Genomic DNA, 15,192 nt, shown 5'->3' with positions numbered 1-15,192 from the left:
TATATGTTATATTTAATAATACATATAGTTTAATATATATTATATGATAAAATAATTTTAAGGAGGGAGGGACTCCTCTTTTTCTCTTTACTACGTTAGTGGAAGCCAGAGAAGTGGGTGGTTCAGTTCTACATCTTCTTCATCCTAGGGTTAGTTACATAACAGTTCAGTAATTTTTCAAAGCTCTCTATCACTCATCTTCTTCCTCTCTCAATTAATTTTTTCCCTTACCAAATAGCTAGAGCCCACATACTCCTGAATTCTCATCCCAGAGAATACAGGGGAAACCATTTTTGTGATGGCCATTTAAAAACTAAGGTTTCTAAGTTCATGTTTTTACATAGAAGAGGATACGTGAAGAAAACGTTCTTCAAGAGTAAGTCCTCTTCCATATTCTCTTCTTAATTATTGAGCATGTTGTATATTTTATATTAATTGTACAACATTTCTATATTTTTCTCTGTAAAATTAAATGTTCTGTAAATTTGGGTTTTTCGGTCCGATCCCATTTCTGCTCAAGGACCCTCAATGGTTCATTTAGAAACCCCGTGAAGCCTCTACACGGTTTAAATAGAGACACGCGGACGTTTTAATACCCGTAATAAATGGGAAATCAATCAAAGGGTATGAAATTCAACCGTTAGCCTACATCTCCCAATACATCATAATTGCCATTAATGGCTATAATGGCAGCTTACACAACCCAAGAGCTGCCCTCAATGATTCAAATGTAATGGTATCCAAGGGTTTGGTGAAAATGTCTGCAATCCGCTTATTTGTTCTGATATGTTCAAGAGAGATGATTTTGTTTTCAACCAGTTCTCGGATAAAATGATGTTTAATGTCGATGTGCTTTGTTCAACTATGTTGCAGCAAATTCTTTGAAATGTTTATAGCGCACATGTTATCGCAATATAATGTCATAACATCTTGGAACATATTATACTCAGCTAGCATTTGTTTCATCCAGGGTAATTGAGCACAGCCACTACTCGCTGCAACATATTCTACTTCGGTAGTAGATAAGGAAACACAATTCTACTTCTTACTGAACCATGAGATAAGATTATTCCCCAAGAAGAAATATCCACATGATGTGCTTTTTCTACCTTCAGTATACCCTGCCCAATCAACATCGCAATACCCCACTAGAATAGGATTTGTATCAAAAGTGTACAAAATAGCATAGTTAATCATACCATGCACATATTTTAGGATTCTCTTTATTCTGGTCATATGACTAGTTCTTAGGATAGATTGATACCGAGCACAAACACCCATAACAAAAGCAATGGTCGGACAATTAATGATTGGATATAGCAAGCTCCCTATCATACTACTATAAAGGCTCTCATCAACACATTCAGCTTCAGAGTCTTGAGTGGCTTTGGCATGAGTGGCAGCTGGAGTACGTTTGGGTTGAGCCTTATCAAGCCAATTTTTCTCACCATATTTCTAGCATACTTCTTCTGAGATAGGAAAATCCCCTCTTCTATTTGCTTAATCTATAAACCAAAGAAGTATGTCAACGCTCCCACCATACTCATTTCGAACTTACCTTTCATTTGATCAACAAAGGTATCTACCATACTTAAAGGCATCCCCCAAAAATTGATGTCATCCACATAGATTTGAGCAATAATGAAATTTTGAGCGACCGTTTTCTTAAATAAGGTATTGTCTGTTCCTCCATGAGATACCCATTCTCAGTTAAGAAGACTGCCAATTTATCATACCAGGCTCGTGGTGCTTGCTTTAGACCATAGAGTGCTTTCTGAAGTCTTTACACATGTCGAGGATATGTTGGATCAACAAATCCTTTGGGTTGTTCAACAAATACTTCTTCGCTTAATACCCATTCAAGAACACACTCTTGACATCCATTTGGAACAATTTGAACTTGGGAAAACATGAGATTCTCAGAAGGAAACGAATAGCTTCCAACCATACAACTGAAGCAAAGGGCTCATCGAAATAAACTCCTTCGATTTAAGTATAGCCTTGTGCAACTAGCCGGGCTTTATTTCTATTCACTACTCCATTTTTATCATATTTATTTTTGAATACCCACTTTGTTTCAATTACATTTATATTCTCTAAGCGAGGAATAAGATTCCATACTTGGTTTCTAGCAAACTGTTCCAGTTCTTCCTACATGGCACTGATCCAAAACTATCTTTCGAAGTTTCATTCATGTTCTTGGGTTCCACATTTCCAACCATTTTCAAGTAGTCAACTCTATCCTTCTTTCGAGTAGTAATCCTTGAGTTTAGGTTCCCAATTATGCTACTAGAAGGATGAGCCTTCTGTATTCTAATTGAAGGAGTAAGTTTATCACTATTGTCAGACTCGTCAACCTCTGTAGTTACAGGTGTCTGAATGTCACTAACAATCTCAGTCGCATCAGCAGAGTCATCATGACCAGATGATTATGAGTTTTCACTTTAACAATTTTTTCAATATCTGAAAATGTTTGGCCTTCTTCATCATCACAACTTTCTAAATTTGGTGTTAAGTATTTTACCACAATGTTTATTGATTCCATCACGGTTTTTGTTTGCCTATTGAAAACCCTGTAGGATCTGTTGCTCGATGAGTACTCAAGGAAGATCCCCTCGTCTGACTTAGAGTCCCACTTCCTTCTATTTTCACGATTAGCTAGGATATAGCATGTACTACCAATAACATGGAAATACCTCACATTGGATTTTCTTCCTTTCCAAAGTTCATAGTTTGTGCTGACAGTACATGGACAAAGTGAAACTCGATTGTGAATATAATGGGTTGTATTCAAGGCTTCTTCCCAGAAGTGGAGAGGCATCCTTTTAGCATAAAGCATGCCATGGATAATTTCTTGAAGTGTGCAATTTTTCCTTTTAACAACTCCATTCTACTGAGGAGTTATAGGAGCAGAGAACTCATGTGAAATCCTTTCAAAAGCACAAAAATTAGCAAATTAGGAAGTTTTAAATTCCTTCTCGTGATCACTTTTAATACAAATGATGTTTTTCTCTTATATGCGTTGAAGTTGAAGACACAATGTCTGAAATATCTTGAAGGTGTCAGATTTTTCTCTGATAAATCTCACTCATGTGAAGTAAGAAAATCATCCATATAAATGAAAACATATTGCTTTCCTCCCAAACTTTCAACTTACATGGGACCTACCAAGTTCATATGTAGTAACTCCAGAACTCTTCTAGTTCTGCATTGTCACTTTCTTGTGAGAGGCTTTGACTTGTTTACTAGTTTGACATTCTCTGTAGAATGAATCAGCTTCTGGGTGCAAAGAGGGTATCCCAAGAATGGCTTCTACATTAATGGCTTTTCTTAGTGATCATAGACTTATGTGACCAAGCCGCTTGTGCCACACTTCAACCTCACTTATTTTGGAAGAGTGACAAACATCAATGGAGACATCAGGAGTCCAATGATAGCAATCGTCCATTGAATGAGAACCCGTCATAACTAACATGTTTTTATCATCTTTTACTGAATACCTGTCTTTAGAGAAACTCATCTGATATCCCTGGTCACATAGTTGACTGATACTAATTAAATTAGCAGTTAAGCCTTCAACAAGCATGACATCACGAAGGGTAGGAAGTCCAGATCTTAACAAGTCTCCTTTACCCAATACCTTTCCTTTAGCTCCATCACCAAAGTTTACATGCCCGGAACCACATATCTTTAAATCAAATAAGAAAGATTTTTCTCCTGTCATGTGCCTAGACATCCATTGTCCAAGTGTCGATCTTCTTTGGTTAACTTATTTAGAGAGGTAAGGGCCACATTGCAAGACGTACTCTCTTAAGATTTTGCTCCTTTGATACGCCATTCAAGTCTTCTTAAAAAGACTCTTCTATTTCATGACTTATAGTTCCTAATCTTCAGAAGAAATTTCTTGATGTTTTATACTCCTTTTTGCCAAGAAAGTAAAAACAAAATGAACGAATGTGATCTGCCTTCTCACAGTAATGACATACCTATTTCTTCCTAGGCCTACTGATTTTAATGTAAGGCATGAGCCTAGTTGTAAACCCTGAACTCTATTTTTCCTACTTAAGTATGATAATTAGTATGTTAATTAAGATTAAGAATAAGTTATTAATATGTTTGTTGAGCAAGGGCATGCAAGCCTATTAGAGGTTAGATGGGCAAGGATGCACGTGCGTTGATGAGCATATGTGCAGGATGCACAAAGAAAAGCACTGCCTAGAGGAGGTATGCGCCAAGGTTGGGCGTACGTGTGATGGCTAGAGGCGTGGCGTGGGCAAGTGAATCCATGCGATGACATTTAGTTGAAGTGATGGGCGTTGGCTGGTGGCTTTGCGATGGCACTGGCTGGTGAGCTATGCGATGAAGTTGAGTCATACGTTGGTTGAGTTTATGCGATGTTCAAAGCAAAGCGCCATGACAAGGGAAGTCAGGTGTTGGCACTAGACTAACCGTAGCTAGATGCGTTGAGGCTATTGTGAGCCAAAGGTTATGGGTTGATTGTGCCAAGCAGTGATGGGTTGATGGTGAAACCTTGTGTTGATCAAATGGTGATTAACAGCTTAGTCACCCATTATGGTGGACCAACTATCGAAATTAAAGGAATTAATTCCACTTAATGGGTGAGTTGGTAGCTTAAGAGTGCATTGAGGACATGCAGTGTTTAGTATAAAAGAGAAGCTCCAGTTCAATGGCTTAGTTTAAGCTTTTTACTCGTGCTAATGAGGGGATTTTAGAGCATTTGAAAGCTTGATGAGTATAGTTGAAGCTTCAGGGCTAACAGAAGAGAATTCCTAAGGATATAGGTTGAAATCTGAAGATATTTGTAAGAAGGTCAAGCTCTTCGAATGAATATGGGCCAGTGATGAGATTTGAGGTTTTTGAACAAAACATGAAGAGTTAAGAGCTCAAATTTTAAGGTACGCAAGCTAAGATATTTTAAAACAAGTTCATAGAAGAAAAATTTCTAAGATAAATTCTAGAAAATAATTTATTTGAGCTCAAAGTTGAAACTAGATTTTGGTTAAAAAAATCAGGTAGCTGCAACCGTTGAGCAAGCAGGCTACTCAACCAGGTAGGCTGTAGGCACGCATGAGGAGTTGATTGGGTGCAAGGCATGCACTAAGCTGTGCGCGAGGGATGCATTGTGTTGTACGAGCGTGTGCAGAAGCGTGAGCGCAAGGAGGCGCTGAGTTGGGTGTTGGGCTATGCGGGCAGACATGCAAAGTGTTGGGCTATGCGGGCAGACATGCAAAGTGCTGGGCTATGCGGGCAGACATGCAAAGCGCTGGGCGCAGGGTGGTGCTGGCTATGCGTTTTCGTGTTGGACGAGTGCATAGGACATGCGATGGGCGCATAAGATGATATGTTGGCCGCATGACTAAGGCTTAGTTACTCAAATTTTCCTAAGTGTTTGATGCATAAGAAGGTATGCGCTGAGAAGGAAATTGATGTTTAAAGCTGAATGTTAAGTTCATTTAGGTGAGTTAGTCTAACAAAAAGATTAAAGGCACTAGCTAAACATGTTATTCACTTCCTCATGGAAACTGATTAAAGGCACTAGTTGATGTTTTTCAAAGGTTTTAGTAACACATGCTTTACTTAAATGTTTAGACTCATGCTTGCTTATGTTAAAAGAATGTTTAAAATGATTTCCAAGCAAACTATGTTTCATGAAACCATTAAACCATGCTAGTTCAAAGAAGTTTATAAGCATGACTTAAGTATTTCTATACTTATTTTACAAGAAGCATGTGTTGGAAGTTGATGCTTTATAGCAAGAATGTTTAAGCATATGATTTATGATGTTATGCTTTCAAAGTATGATTTACTTCAAAGTATGACTTTAATGATGATTATTAGAACTCAATACTTAAGGACAATGAAAAGGTATCTGGGTATTAATACCTAAGGTATGACAGTACTTAATGATAACCACGTGCACGTAGGTAGAATCGACGTTAGTTGTGTTGAGAATACTCCACACCAACTAAGGTTTAACGTTGAGGGATTGGGCAAAAGAGTTCTTTCTTGACTAAGGACTATGTTAAGCTAAGTTTTAACCTATTTTATGTTTGAAAGTTTTTAAATATGAGTTTGCTTTGCAATTTTAGTTTTAAAGCATGATGTTTATGATGAATCATTCACTAGGCTAGTAGCTCACCCGTTTAAATGTATTCCTTCTCTCAAGTAGTGATTATCTCCCCAGAGGATAACTACACTAATGCTCTGCCACTTAAAGACTTAGTTGAAGAGAAAGATTAGGTGTCTACCCTATAAATATATGTACACATGTGTTTTCATATTTAGGGACTAGTTTTGAGTAAAGGACCCACTAAACCCTGTTTCTGTATATATGTTATAAGTTCATTATGTATGGAGCCCTATGTTTATTATAAATGTTTTAAGTTCCGCTAGCTCTTGAATGTTAATTAAGTTATCTAAGGTTTTCTAATCAGGTTAAGCAGATGAGTTAGGCAGTAAGTGTCATAAAAGAGTTGGTAACTACTGCCGTCACATTCTTTTCTAGATTAAGAGTGTAATCTAGGAAGGGGTGTGAAACTAGTGTCATCCAATTTCAATTCAGACATGTGAGGATTTTGACTAGGAACAAAAAAGATTTTAGAAGAGGATGCTATTTTACAAACAGACTTCCCACGACTACTAAAACCAACCCCCTTTCTATCAGCAGCTTGCTTCCCTGGGGTGAGAATCTTGTTTAGATCATCTGTACCAGAATTTAACATGAAAACAAACTTAGACATTGAATTCAGTTGTTTCTGAGATGACTTCAACTCATTTAATTCAGATACGTTGCTCAAGAGCCGATGATTGTCTTCAATTAGCTTTTGAATACGATCTTTTTATTGTTCCAATGCAAGTAAATCTTTTTCTTATCTTTCATAAACTTCTTCATTTGTTAGATTTCTAAGTTAGAGAACGGTCTGACTCAATCCACAACACGTTTCATTTACTTCCACATTTTCACTATTGACTACCGTAGATTCATCACAGTTGTACAACCAATGAAAGAATGAGTCTCATCTTCTGACTCATTACTTATGTTTGATTCATCATTTGACAATGTTGTTGAGTGTCTTTTATTCTTTCTTCTTAAATATTTTGGAAATTCAACTTGGAAGTGGCCAAATCCTTCACATTCTTTGCATTCGAAATTTCGTTCCCTACCACTTTGATTACTATTTAATCCTCGTTCACTATTTTTTTTTTACCACCAAAAGGTTTAGCATTCTTATGCATATTATGATTGATGTTACTACCATTGTCTCTGACATAGGGAGGGTTGTGTTGTCTAGGATGCTTGTTCAAACACCTTAAAACTTTGCTAAATTATTTTGTTAACAGAGAAAGTGTGTCAGCAATATTTTCTTCACCATCTTTTCCTTTGTTTAGGGCCCGATCCTTATTTGTAAATGATTGCAAGACTAGCCCTTTACCTTTCTTGTCTGTTCTTTCATCAAATGTCAACTCTAAGGTACATAGAGACCCAAATAGTTCATCTACTTTCATAGTGGCTATATCATTTGCTTCTTCAATGGCAGTCACTTTCATGTCAAACCGTTTTGGTAGAGAGTGAAGGATCTTTCGAACCAATTTTTCTTCTGACATTTTCTCACTAAGGGCAAAAGATTTGTTAGCAATGTCCAAAATACATATATTTAAGTCAACTATTGTTTCATCCTCCATCATTTTTAGAGATTCAAACTTTGAAGTGAGAATCTGCAGCTGAGACATTTTCACTTTGGATGTACCTTCATGCGTAACTTCCAAAATCTCCCAAGATTCTTTGGCTGAAATGCATGTATTAATAAGACGAAAAATATTCTTATCAACCCCGTTGAAAACTGCATTTAGTGCGTGAGAATTTTCTAGGGAAGCCTCATCTTCTGCTTCAATCCAATCATTCTTTGGTTTATAAGAGACCTTGTCATCCTCATCAGCGATTTGAGGATGAGTCCATTCATTCACAACAACTTTCCAAGTTTTACTATCAATTGATTTAGAAACGCGGTCATTATGGCTTTTCAGTATGAGTAATTAGTCCCATCAAGTACTAGAGGTCTGGTAATGGATCTATTTTCTCTGATTGGTTCACTTGCAAACAAACAACGATAGTATAATGACGAAACCCGCTCTGATACTAATTGAAAAACAAAGTGTACATGTAGTCAGAATAAAAAGAGTGTTGATGAACATAATAATGCTAACAAGTTGACCAACACAGAGATAAATAGAGAGTGAAATAACACACAATATGTTAACCCAGTTCGATATAACTTTACCTACATCTAGGGGGCTCAGGACCCAATTGAAAAGAAGATAATAATATCAAAAAATTTACAAGGAAGATCACTTATCTGATAGAACTACTACCATGTAATATAGTAAATCATAGATAGGTATTTTGTTTAGACTCCCCCTAAACTTGATGTCACCTATATCAAGATCTTTTCACAACTGTGGCTCCCCTCAAGTCAGAAGCTTTCAGCTTGTTTAATCTTGCACGTTTAGTCTCCCCCTAAACTTAATGCTTCTTTTCAAGAATCACATGCCTCTCTGTAAATTCAGCAGTATTTCTTTCTTATTTTTTCTGTAATGGCCACAGAAGAAGAACGTCTGTATCCAAAAACCTACCTTCAATCTATTTTTTTACTTCCTTTTATAACAAAGATGGACAAGGTGACCAACATCAATACCAAAAAGGTAAGTAGACAGAACATTCCAAAACAGTTCAAACCGAAGTCAACTAGAAAAGATCCAACATTCAAATAAAAGAAAATTTACATGTCAATTAAACAGTAACATTATTGATTATGTATTATGTATTCAATTGTATACTCAAAGGAGATTATGAAAAATATATTTAGAAATATATAATGTATTGACATCTATATGTATAATTCAAATATTTACAACTATTACAAACATAATACAATCATTTATAGCCTATCATTATATTTCACATATGTGAAGTTATACGAATTCATTAACATGTAAGAAAATTATTGATTAATATATGGTACAATCCCAAAATTCGTTGTTTCGATGTCTACTATTGTAATCGTTGAAAAAACAACAAAAGAATATTCTTTACCATAGTTTTGTTTTTTTTTTTTTTTTTAATAAATATGTTATGTTTGCACTTTCCAATTCCTTTTATAAGGGAACAATATTTGTAAATATTGTAAAAAGGTTATCTTGATCTATATTCTTTGATTTCTATTCCATTTTAGTTTATGCATTTCCAATTATGAATCTTAAATTTAATTCCTACACTTCCAATAAGATACTAGATTTCTTTTTTAATCAACAATAAACTAACTATTTAAAAATTTATTGAGAATAAAAATACTAAAATTATTGTACTAAAAATACTAAAAGTCAAAGTACTTTGACCAACACACTATTTTAACATATTTAAAAAAGATAACTTCCTATTATTTTATTTTATTTTTTCAAACATAAAAAGTTATTGCTTTATCTTCTTTAAAAACCACCCAAATTTAATTCCAAGCACGTTTTTGAAGAAGATAAAGATATAAACGAACAATTTCACCCAAAAAAAGAAACAAAAGGAAAAAAAAATTATCATCTGCACATCCTTGTGTCCGAATGTTGAAGAAGAGAATATAAATCCAAACCCCAAAATTAATGATGTGGGCCTCTGCCTCTGCAATCATTATCATCATCTCTAAAATGAATCTCCCATTCTCAATCGGCATTTACTGCAGCCACCATACCCATCACCTTCGGTTCTATACCAAGTAAGCTCAATTATGAACATCAATGGCGAAATTACAACTAAACAAAAGAAAATAAATGAAGATTAGAGTGATCTGTTCTGTTTGAATTAAAAGCAGAGTAGTTATCATCATCATGATCATCCTCCAGTTCTCAATCTACTGTAGCTCACCATAGCCATGATCTTCAGTTTTAGACCAAGTAAGTCAATTATGAATATCAATGGAGAATTTATAACTAAACAGAAGAAAAGAAGATGGAGATTAGAGAGAGCTCTGTTTTGTTTGAACAAAAAACAGAGTAATTATTCAGTATTATTTCTAATTGGCTCTTTGTACAGTGGTTTTGAAGAGCAGAATGTAAAGCTTCTGAGCCATGGAAAAATACAGAAATCCACCCACTGAATGTGTCACAAATGACCCAAAACTCTTCCCTACAATACAATGCCATGCCGGCCCGTAAACCCCGTCGAATTCCTGTCAAAGTCAGTCAACCCAATTCACCATTCTGAACAAGAAAACCAAAATAAGAACTAATTGATTTGTATGTACCTTCTTGAGAGTCAGGGCAAGGGATTTGGAAGTAAACTTTTCCATACTATCGTGGGTTTTTCTAGCGCAATCGACGGCGTGGATCTGCATAAACGGTGGCATATCGGCCGAAACCACTTTGACTCCATTGTTAGCAAACACGTCTGCTAACTGAATCTGTGAGACACAGATTGATTTTCTTCTTCCACTACGTGATGAAGAAAGAGAAACAGAGAGTCTGCGAGTGAGATGTTCGTGTTCCTTTAGGAGTTGTTTCATTTCCCTTTCTTTGGCGGTGATACAGTTGATCATGCGTTCGTATCTCTCTTCAGAATCATTGAATTTCTCCGTAGTGGAGTGTTCTTGAGGGGTTTCGTTGGGTTTTTTGGCTACCTTTTGCACTGTTATGGGGCCAACCATTTTGGGGTGTGAGTGAAGAGAAATAGAATCGACTTTTGGAGAAGGTGGGTTTGATTTTGACAAGTTGTCTGAGTCGGACAAAGGGGTTGTGGGATCTAGTTTTGGTGATGTTGGGTGGGGAGAGACAACGGCGGGAGTGACGACGGCGGCGGCGGCGGGGGGTTGGTTTCTACGGTGGGGGTCCATGGATTTGGATGAGGAACTTGTATTATGAGAAGCCATGGATTCGTGAGAGTGAGAGCTATGGGAGCGATGAAGGTGGTGGGTGGATAAGTCGAGTGCGTGAGATATGGAACTGTTGATGGTCAATCTAATCTCAACTCAAATCTCCTTCTGCAGACACGGGCCTTTATTGAATTGACCACTGAATTTATTGTTGCTTTGGTTTTCCCTTTTTCATTCTTAGTTTAAATGGCTTTTATTTTAGTTTTTCACATTTGAAGATATTTTAATTTCAATCATACCCATCAAAACCCAAGTAAATCCTTTTTGATTCTTGTCAAACCTTAGTAAGTCCATAGGATTGGTGAAGATGAAAAGGATTAGAATGAACTTCCGGTTGATGAAGAATCATTGCTAGGATTGCTAGTGTACACGAACCATGGTCATGATGAACGAAGAGAGAGACAAGGATGAAAAACGTGGGAATGATGGAAGAAAAAATAATCGCTCTGATTTAGAGGAAAATGAAAATTCATCTTCTATAGAAGAGAAATCATCTCTTAAATACAACACGGAAATAACAAAAGATAGAATAATGATGACAAAATACAGGTTGAGATGACAATAAGATTACAAATTAACATTTTGCGACCATAGAGATGACAATAAGAATATCTTAATCTTAATACTTCACGTTAGTAGAATTCCGCGAAAGAAAAACAATATGAACCATACATTAAATTGATTTTAAAAAAGGTACGAAATACCCATCAATAAAATTGTCCTTACAATGTCTAAAGTTATCCACAATATTTACTAATTTCTAGCTTGGTTAAACATTTTCTAAACCGAACTTACCCTGTAATACATACCAAGAAACAAAAATGCATGTGAAAAGGTGTGTACGAAGCATGTTCAAGACATGGCTAAAGCTTCAATCTAAACTGAAGATGAACAAGTGTGTTTCGGACTAAGATCATCCAGTCCCATTGAAATTCCTCATGTATACAATGTCAACTCTTTAATCAGTTTTTTTTCCCCAATTTTGCACAAGTGATATACTGAACAAAAATACAAAAACATCGGCCGGCGATGTTACGAGTTACCCCACACCAACTTACAGCTGGGTAGATCATCAAACCTAATTTTCACAAGACTATAACTATACATCATGAAGCTAGTCCTAGAACTCACTTTGCTCTGCTGAACCAGGAATTTGAGAATCAAAACGAACTCATCAATGCAAATTACAGAGACGACCTCTAATTCCATGGGCTGGGCTGCCGAGCATCTCTGAGAACTGAAGTGCCCCCAGATGCTGCAGGAGAAGGTGAGGATGCAATGTAGTTGGTTCCAGATACAGATACAGTGGGCAGGTTAGGTGGAATCCCTGATTGCCCAGCTGGCGGGAGGCACGATGGGCTCCCAGTAACACTAAAATTTGCTCGGGATGGATGTGAGCCCTGCACATATAATGTTATTTTGTTCGCCTCACTCACTTCACTAGAAAAAAATGATAAAAACAGATGAATGTATGCTCGATTTTCACATTGAGCATAAACGAGAAGAGATGGTACAATTTAAACTCGAGTGACACATTTTCTCAGCAGACATCCAAACTGACTCCATACGCAACCCAAAGAATTACCAGGAACTCTGAAAACTGATAGTTTAATGTAAAGAACTTGTAATTTTGATAGGAATGTGAAAAGGAAGTTTCATAGACAAGTTTTCACAATGAATTCTAAAAGCACTTTAAAATATTTTTTCTTTTTTTTTTTTTTTTTGGTAGAATCAACAACTTTCATTGAGAAAAAATGAAAGAGGCACTTTAAAATGTTATTGATGTCTCACTCATCACATCACTAATAAAGTAGTGAAAATGTTGGATTTTTTTTTATAATTATTTTCTTGGGTAAGGAACCACACTTTGAACAAGAGAAATGAAAGAATAGACATGGCATAAAAAAAAGCTCCAATAAAAAGAAAAACACTAACTACAAAAAATGAATCTAATCTAAAAGAACAAAACCAAGTTTATAATTTAAAAAGCTCAGTGATTGACATCAAACTCCCTCACCTGACATCTCTAAAATTCTATTATTCTCTCCATCCAAATGCCCAACAAAACTGCACAGAAGTTAGCCTGTCGAGCTGCCATGTTGGGCTTATATCCACCTTCGCTTTGTTTGTAAAAGTCCCTCCCTNCCCAGCCTGAATTTTTTATAGGGCTAAGTAGCACCTTCACTTTGTTTGTAATGAAAAGGTCTTCGGGCATTTTATCCTGTTTAGGGGAGGACTTTCTTGATTGCCTCATTCTTCCCTTCCATCGAGGGGTTCTCTCTCTCTCTCTCTCACACACACACGCGAAGAAAGAAAGAAAAAAAAGATTGTATTGTATGAGGAAGCAAGTTCCGTGATTCAAAAGAGTATAATATCCATCGAAATCATCCCTATGCTCCAGACACGAAATCACCCGCATAAAGTCAACATAACAAGGGCATTGATCATGAACTCATATAAACCTATAATAAAATCCAAATAAGTCATAGCGACATGAATTACCATATTGGGTTGAATATGGGCAGGCCTTCTAAGAGGGGACTCTGAAGAAGGTGACATACTGCTATTCCGAAGCATTTGACGAGCAAGAACATTTTGGTTCAAAAGATCATCAGCTTCTCCACCTTCAGCATCTCCACTAGCATTCACTTCTGAACCTACCCTAGAAGCAAGCAGTTTGGTCATTGAACCTGTATCGGCTGAGGCATCCACCTGAAGAGGAGCAGAAGGGCGAATTGCCATCCCTTGCACACTACTACGCCTTTTTAATTCCTCTTCCACATGTAAGATCTGTCAAGCACACCAAGAAAATGACCTAGTGCACTTATCAATCCCATAGGTAGTTATGGGAATTTTAGTGCGGAAGGGCAGGGGTAAGGTGCAAGGATCACGAACATACCTGTTTTAACACTTGCACAAGATTATGTTTTTTTTCATTCAAAACTTTTAACTTCTCTTCAACTTCCCTTTTCCTATTCTCCTTGTCATCTAACAAATCCTCCTCCTTGATTACCTAGAAAAGTACACATATTAATGAAGAAGGTAAAAAGCAAGAAATGAAGAGAAATAAACTAAAAGGAAACAAGTTTGAGGCCGGTGTTGAGACATGAGATCTAGATTAACAATAAGCTCGGAAGCTCTTCCTTCAATGCCACAATAAAGAAAACAAGAACCCCTTTTCAGCATGCCACATTCTTTATTTCATTTCCATTATCTTATCTTTCTTCTACCAACAAGAAGGCTCAACAAGATATTCCAAAATGTCTAAAAGCCTCGTGAAATAGCAATCATTCTATTTTCCATTCTTGTACAATTCTTTAAAAAGTTGATAGTTGTAGATGTAACAAAACTAACTCTTCAAGTAAAAGAAAACTTCATCACAACCGTGCCAAATCCAGGACGCGCCAAATAAACAATTTGGAATTCAGGCAAGATCAATAGAACTTCAAGCATATACAAAATAGAACGAAATACAAAAATTGAAAATTAATAGAGCTGGTCAGAGCCCAAACCTCTTTGCTAGGGTTTTCAAATACAGCAAGATTTTCATCTTTTACATGCGCGCCACCATTTTCCACTGGATTAGAACCCTGCTCGACAAAACAAGGTCTCGGGGCATTCAAAGAATCAAACCCATCAGCCGATTTTCCCATACAATTATCACCAATGTCCGACTTCTTCCTCTCCTTGACAAACGCAGAAGGTCTTTCACCACCAACACTAACTCTTTGAGTTTCGAATGGAACCTCGGGCGCAGACCCATTATTTCCAGGTCCATCAGCATCTGGTTTAATTGAAGAATTCAAATTAGGGTTCGGGTTAGGGGAAGTAGAAAGTTTAGCCGGAGAAGAAGAGGTGGTGGCGCGGAGGCGAGAGAGGGCTTTTGAACGACGTTGGAGAAGGGATTTGAAGTCTTTAATGGAGATGTTGTGGGTGGGCATAAGCCATCGACGAGGAACATCGGGGACCCTGTGAAGGTTTCCTCTGTAAAGGGAAATGGCCACCATGGATTCTTCTCGAGCTCTGTTGCTCGATGTCGGATCCCGTTTACGACCTCCCTCCGATTTCATAAATTTGCAATTTTTCATTAAACAAAATACATAAATAAGTGAAACCCTTTTATCCAAAATAGAAAAATGAAAAAGAAGAAAAAAAGAATTCCTATGGCAGCGACCCACAAATTTCTTTGAATTTTTAGGATCCGTTATTATTGTTTGGGTTTTTATTTTACTTTTTGTAAATTTTTTTTTAAAAAAAA

At 36.6% G+C, this 15,192-nt stretch overlaps 2 protein-coding genes across 2 annotated transcripts; both read right to left on the bottom strand.

Moving 5' to 3' along the window:
• Positions 1-10,022: 10,022 nt before the first annotated feature.
• LOC120071657 lies at positions 10,023-11,116 on the bottom strand. The gene is made up of 2 exons (XM_039024026.1): positions 10,311-11,116; positions 10,023-10,235 (listed from the first exon to the last, which is right to left on the bottom strand). Exons 1-2 carry the CDS (start codon positions 10,929-10,931, stop codon positions 10,080-10,082), a joined length of 777 nt encoding a protein of 258 aa, XP_038879954.1. The 5' UTR covers positions 10,932-11,116; the 3' UTR covers positions 10,023-10,079.
• A 656-nt stretch (positions 11,117-11,772) lies between these two features.
• LOC120071656 (stress response protein NST1) lies at positions 11,773-15,026 on the bottom strand. The gene is made up of 4 exons (XM_039024025.1): positions 14,447-15,026; positions 13,834-13,947; positions 13,437-13,724; positions 11,773-12,334 (listed from the first exon to the last, which is right to left on the bottom strand). The coding sequence occupies exons 1-4, from the start codon at positions 15,020-15,022 to the stop codon at positions 12,134-12,136; spliced, it is 1,179 nt and encodes a 392-aa protein (XP_038879953.1). The 5' UTR covers positions 15,023-15,026; the 3' UTR covers positions 11,773-12,133.
• Positions 15,027-15,192: the final 166 nt, after the last annotated feature.

The sequence above is a fragment of the Benincasa hispida genome, chromosome 2 (assembly GCF_009727055.1).
Source record: "Benincasa hispida cultivar B227 chromosome 2, ASM972705v1, whole genome shotgun sequence".
In the NCBI taxonomy this organism is placed as follows: domain Eukaryota; kingdom Viridiplantae; phylum Streptophyta; class Magnoliopsida; order Cucurbitales; family Cucurbitaceae; genus Benincasa; species Benincasa hispida.
Note: the sequence above shows the minus strand (reverse complement) of the source record. Positions and strands in the feature narration are given on the sequence as shown.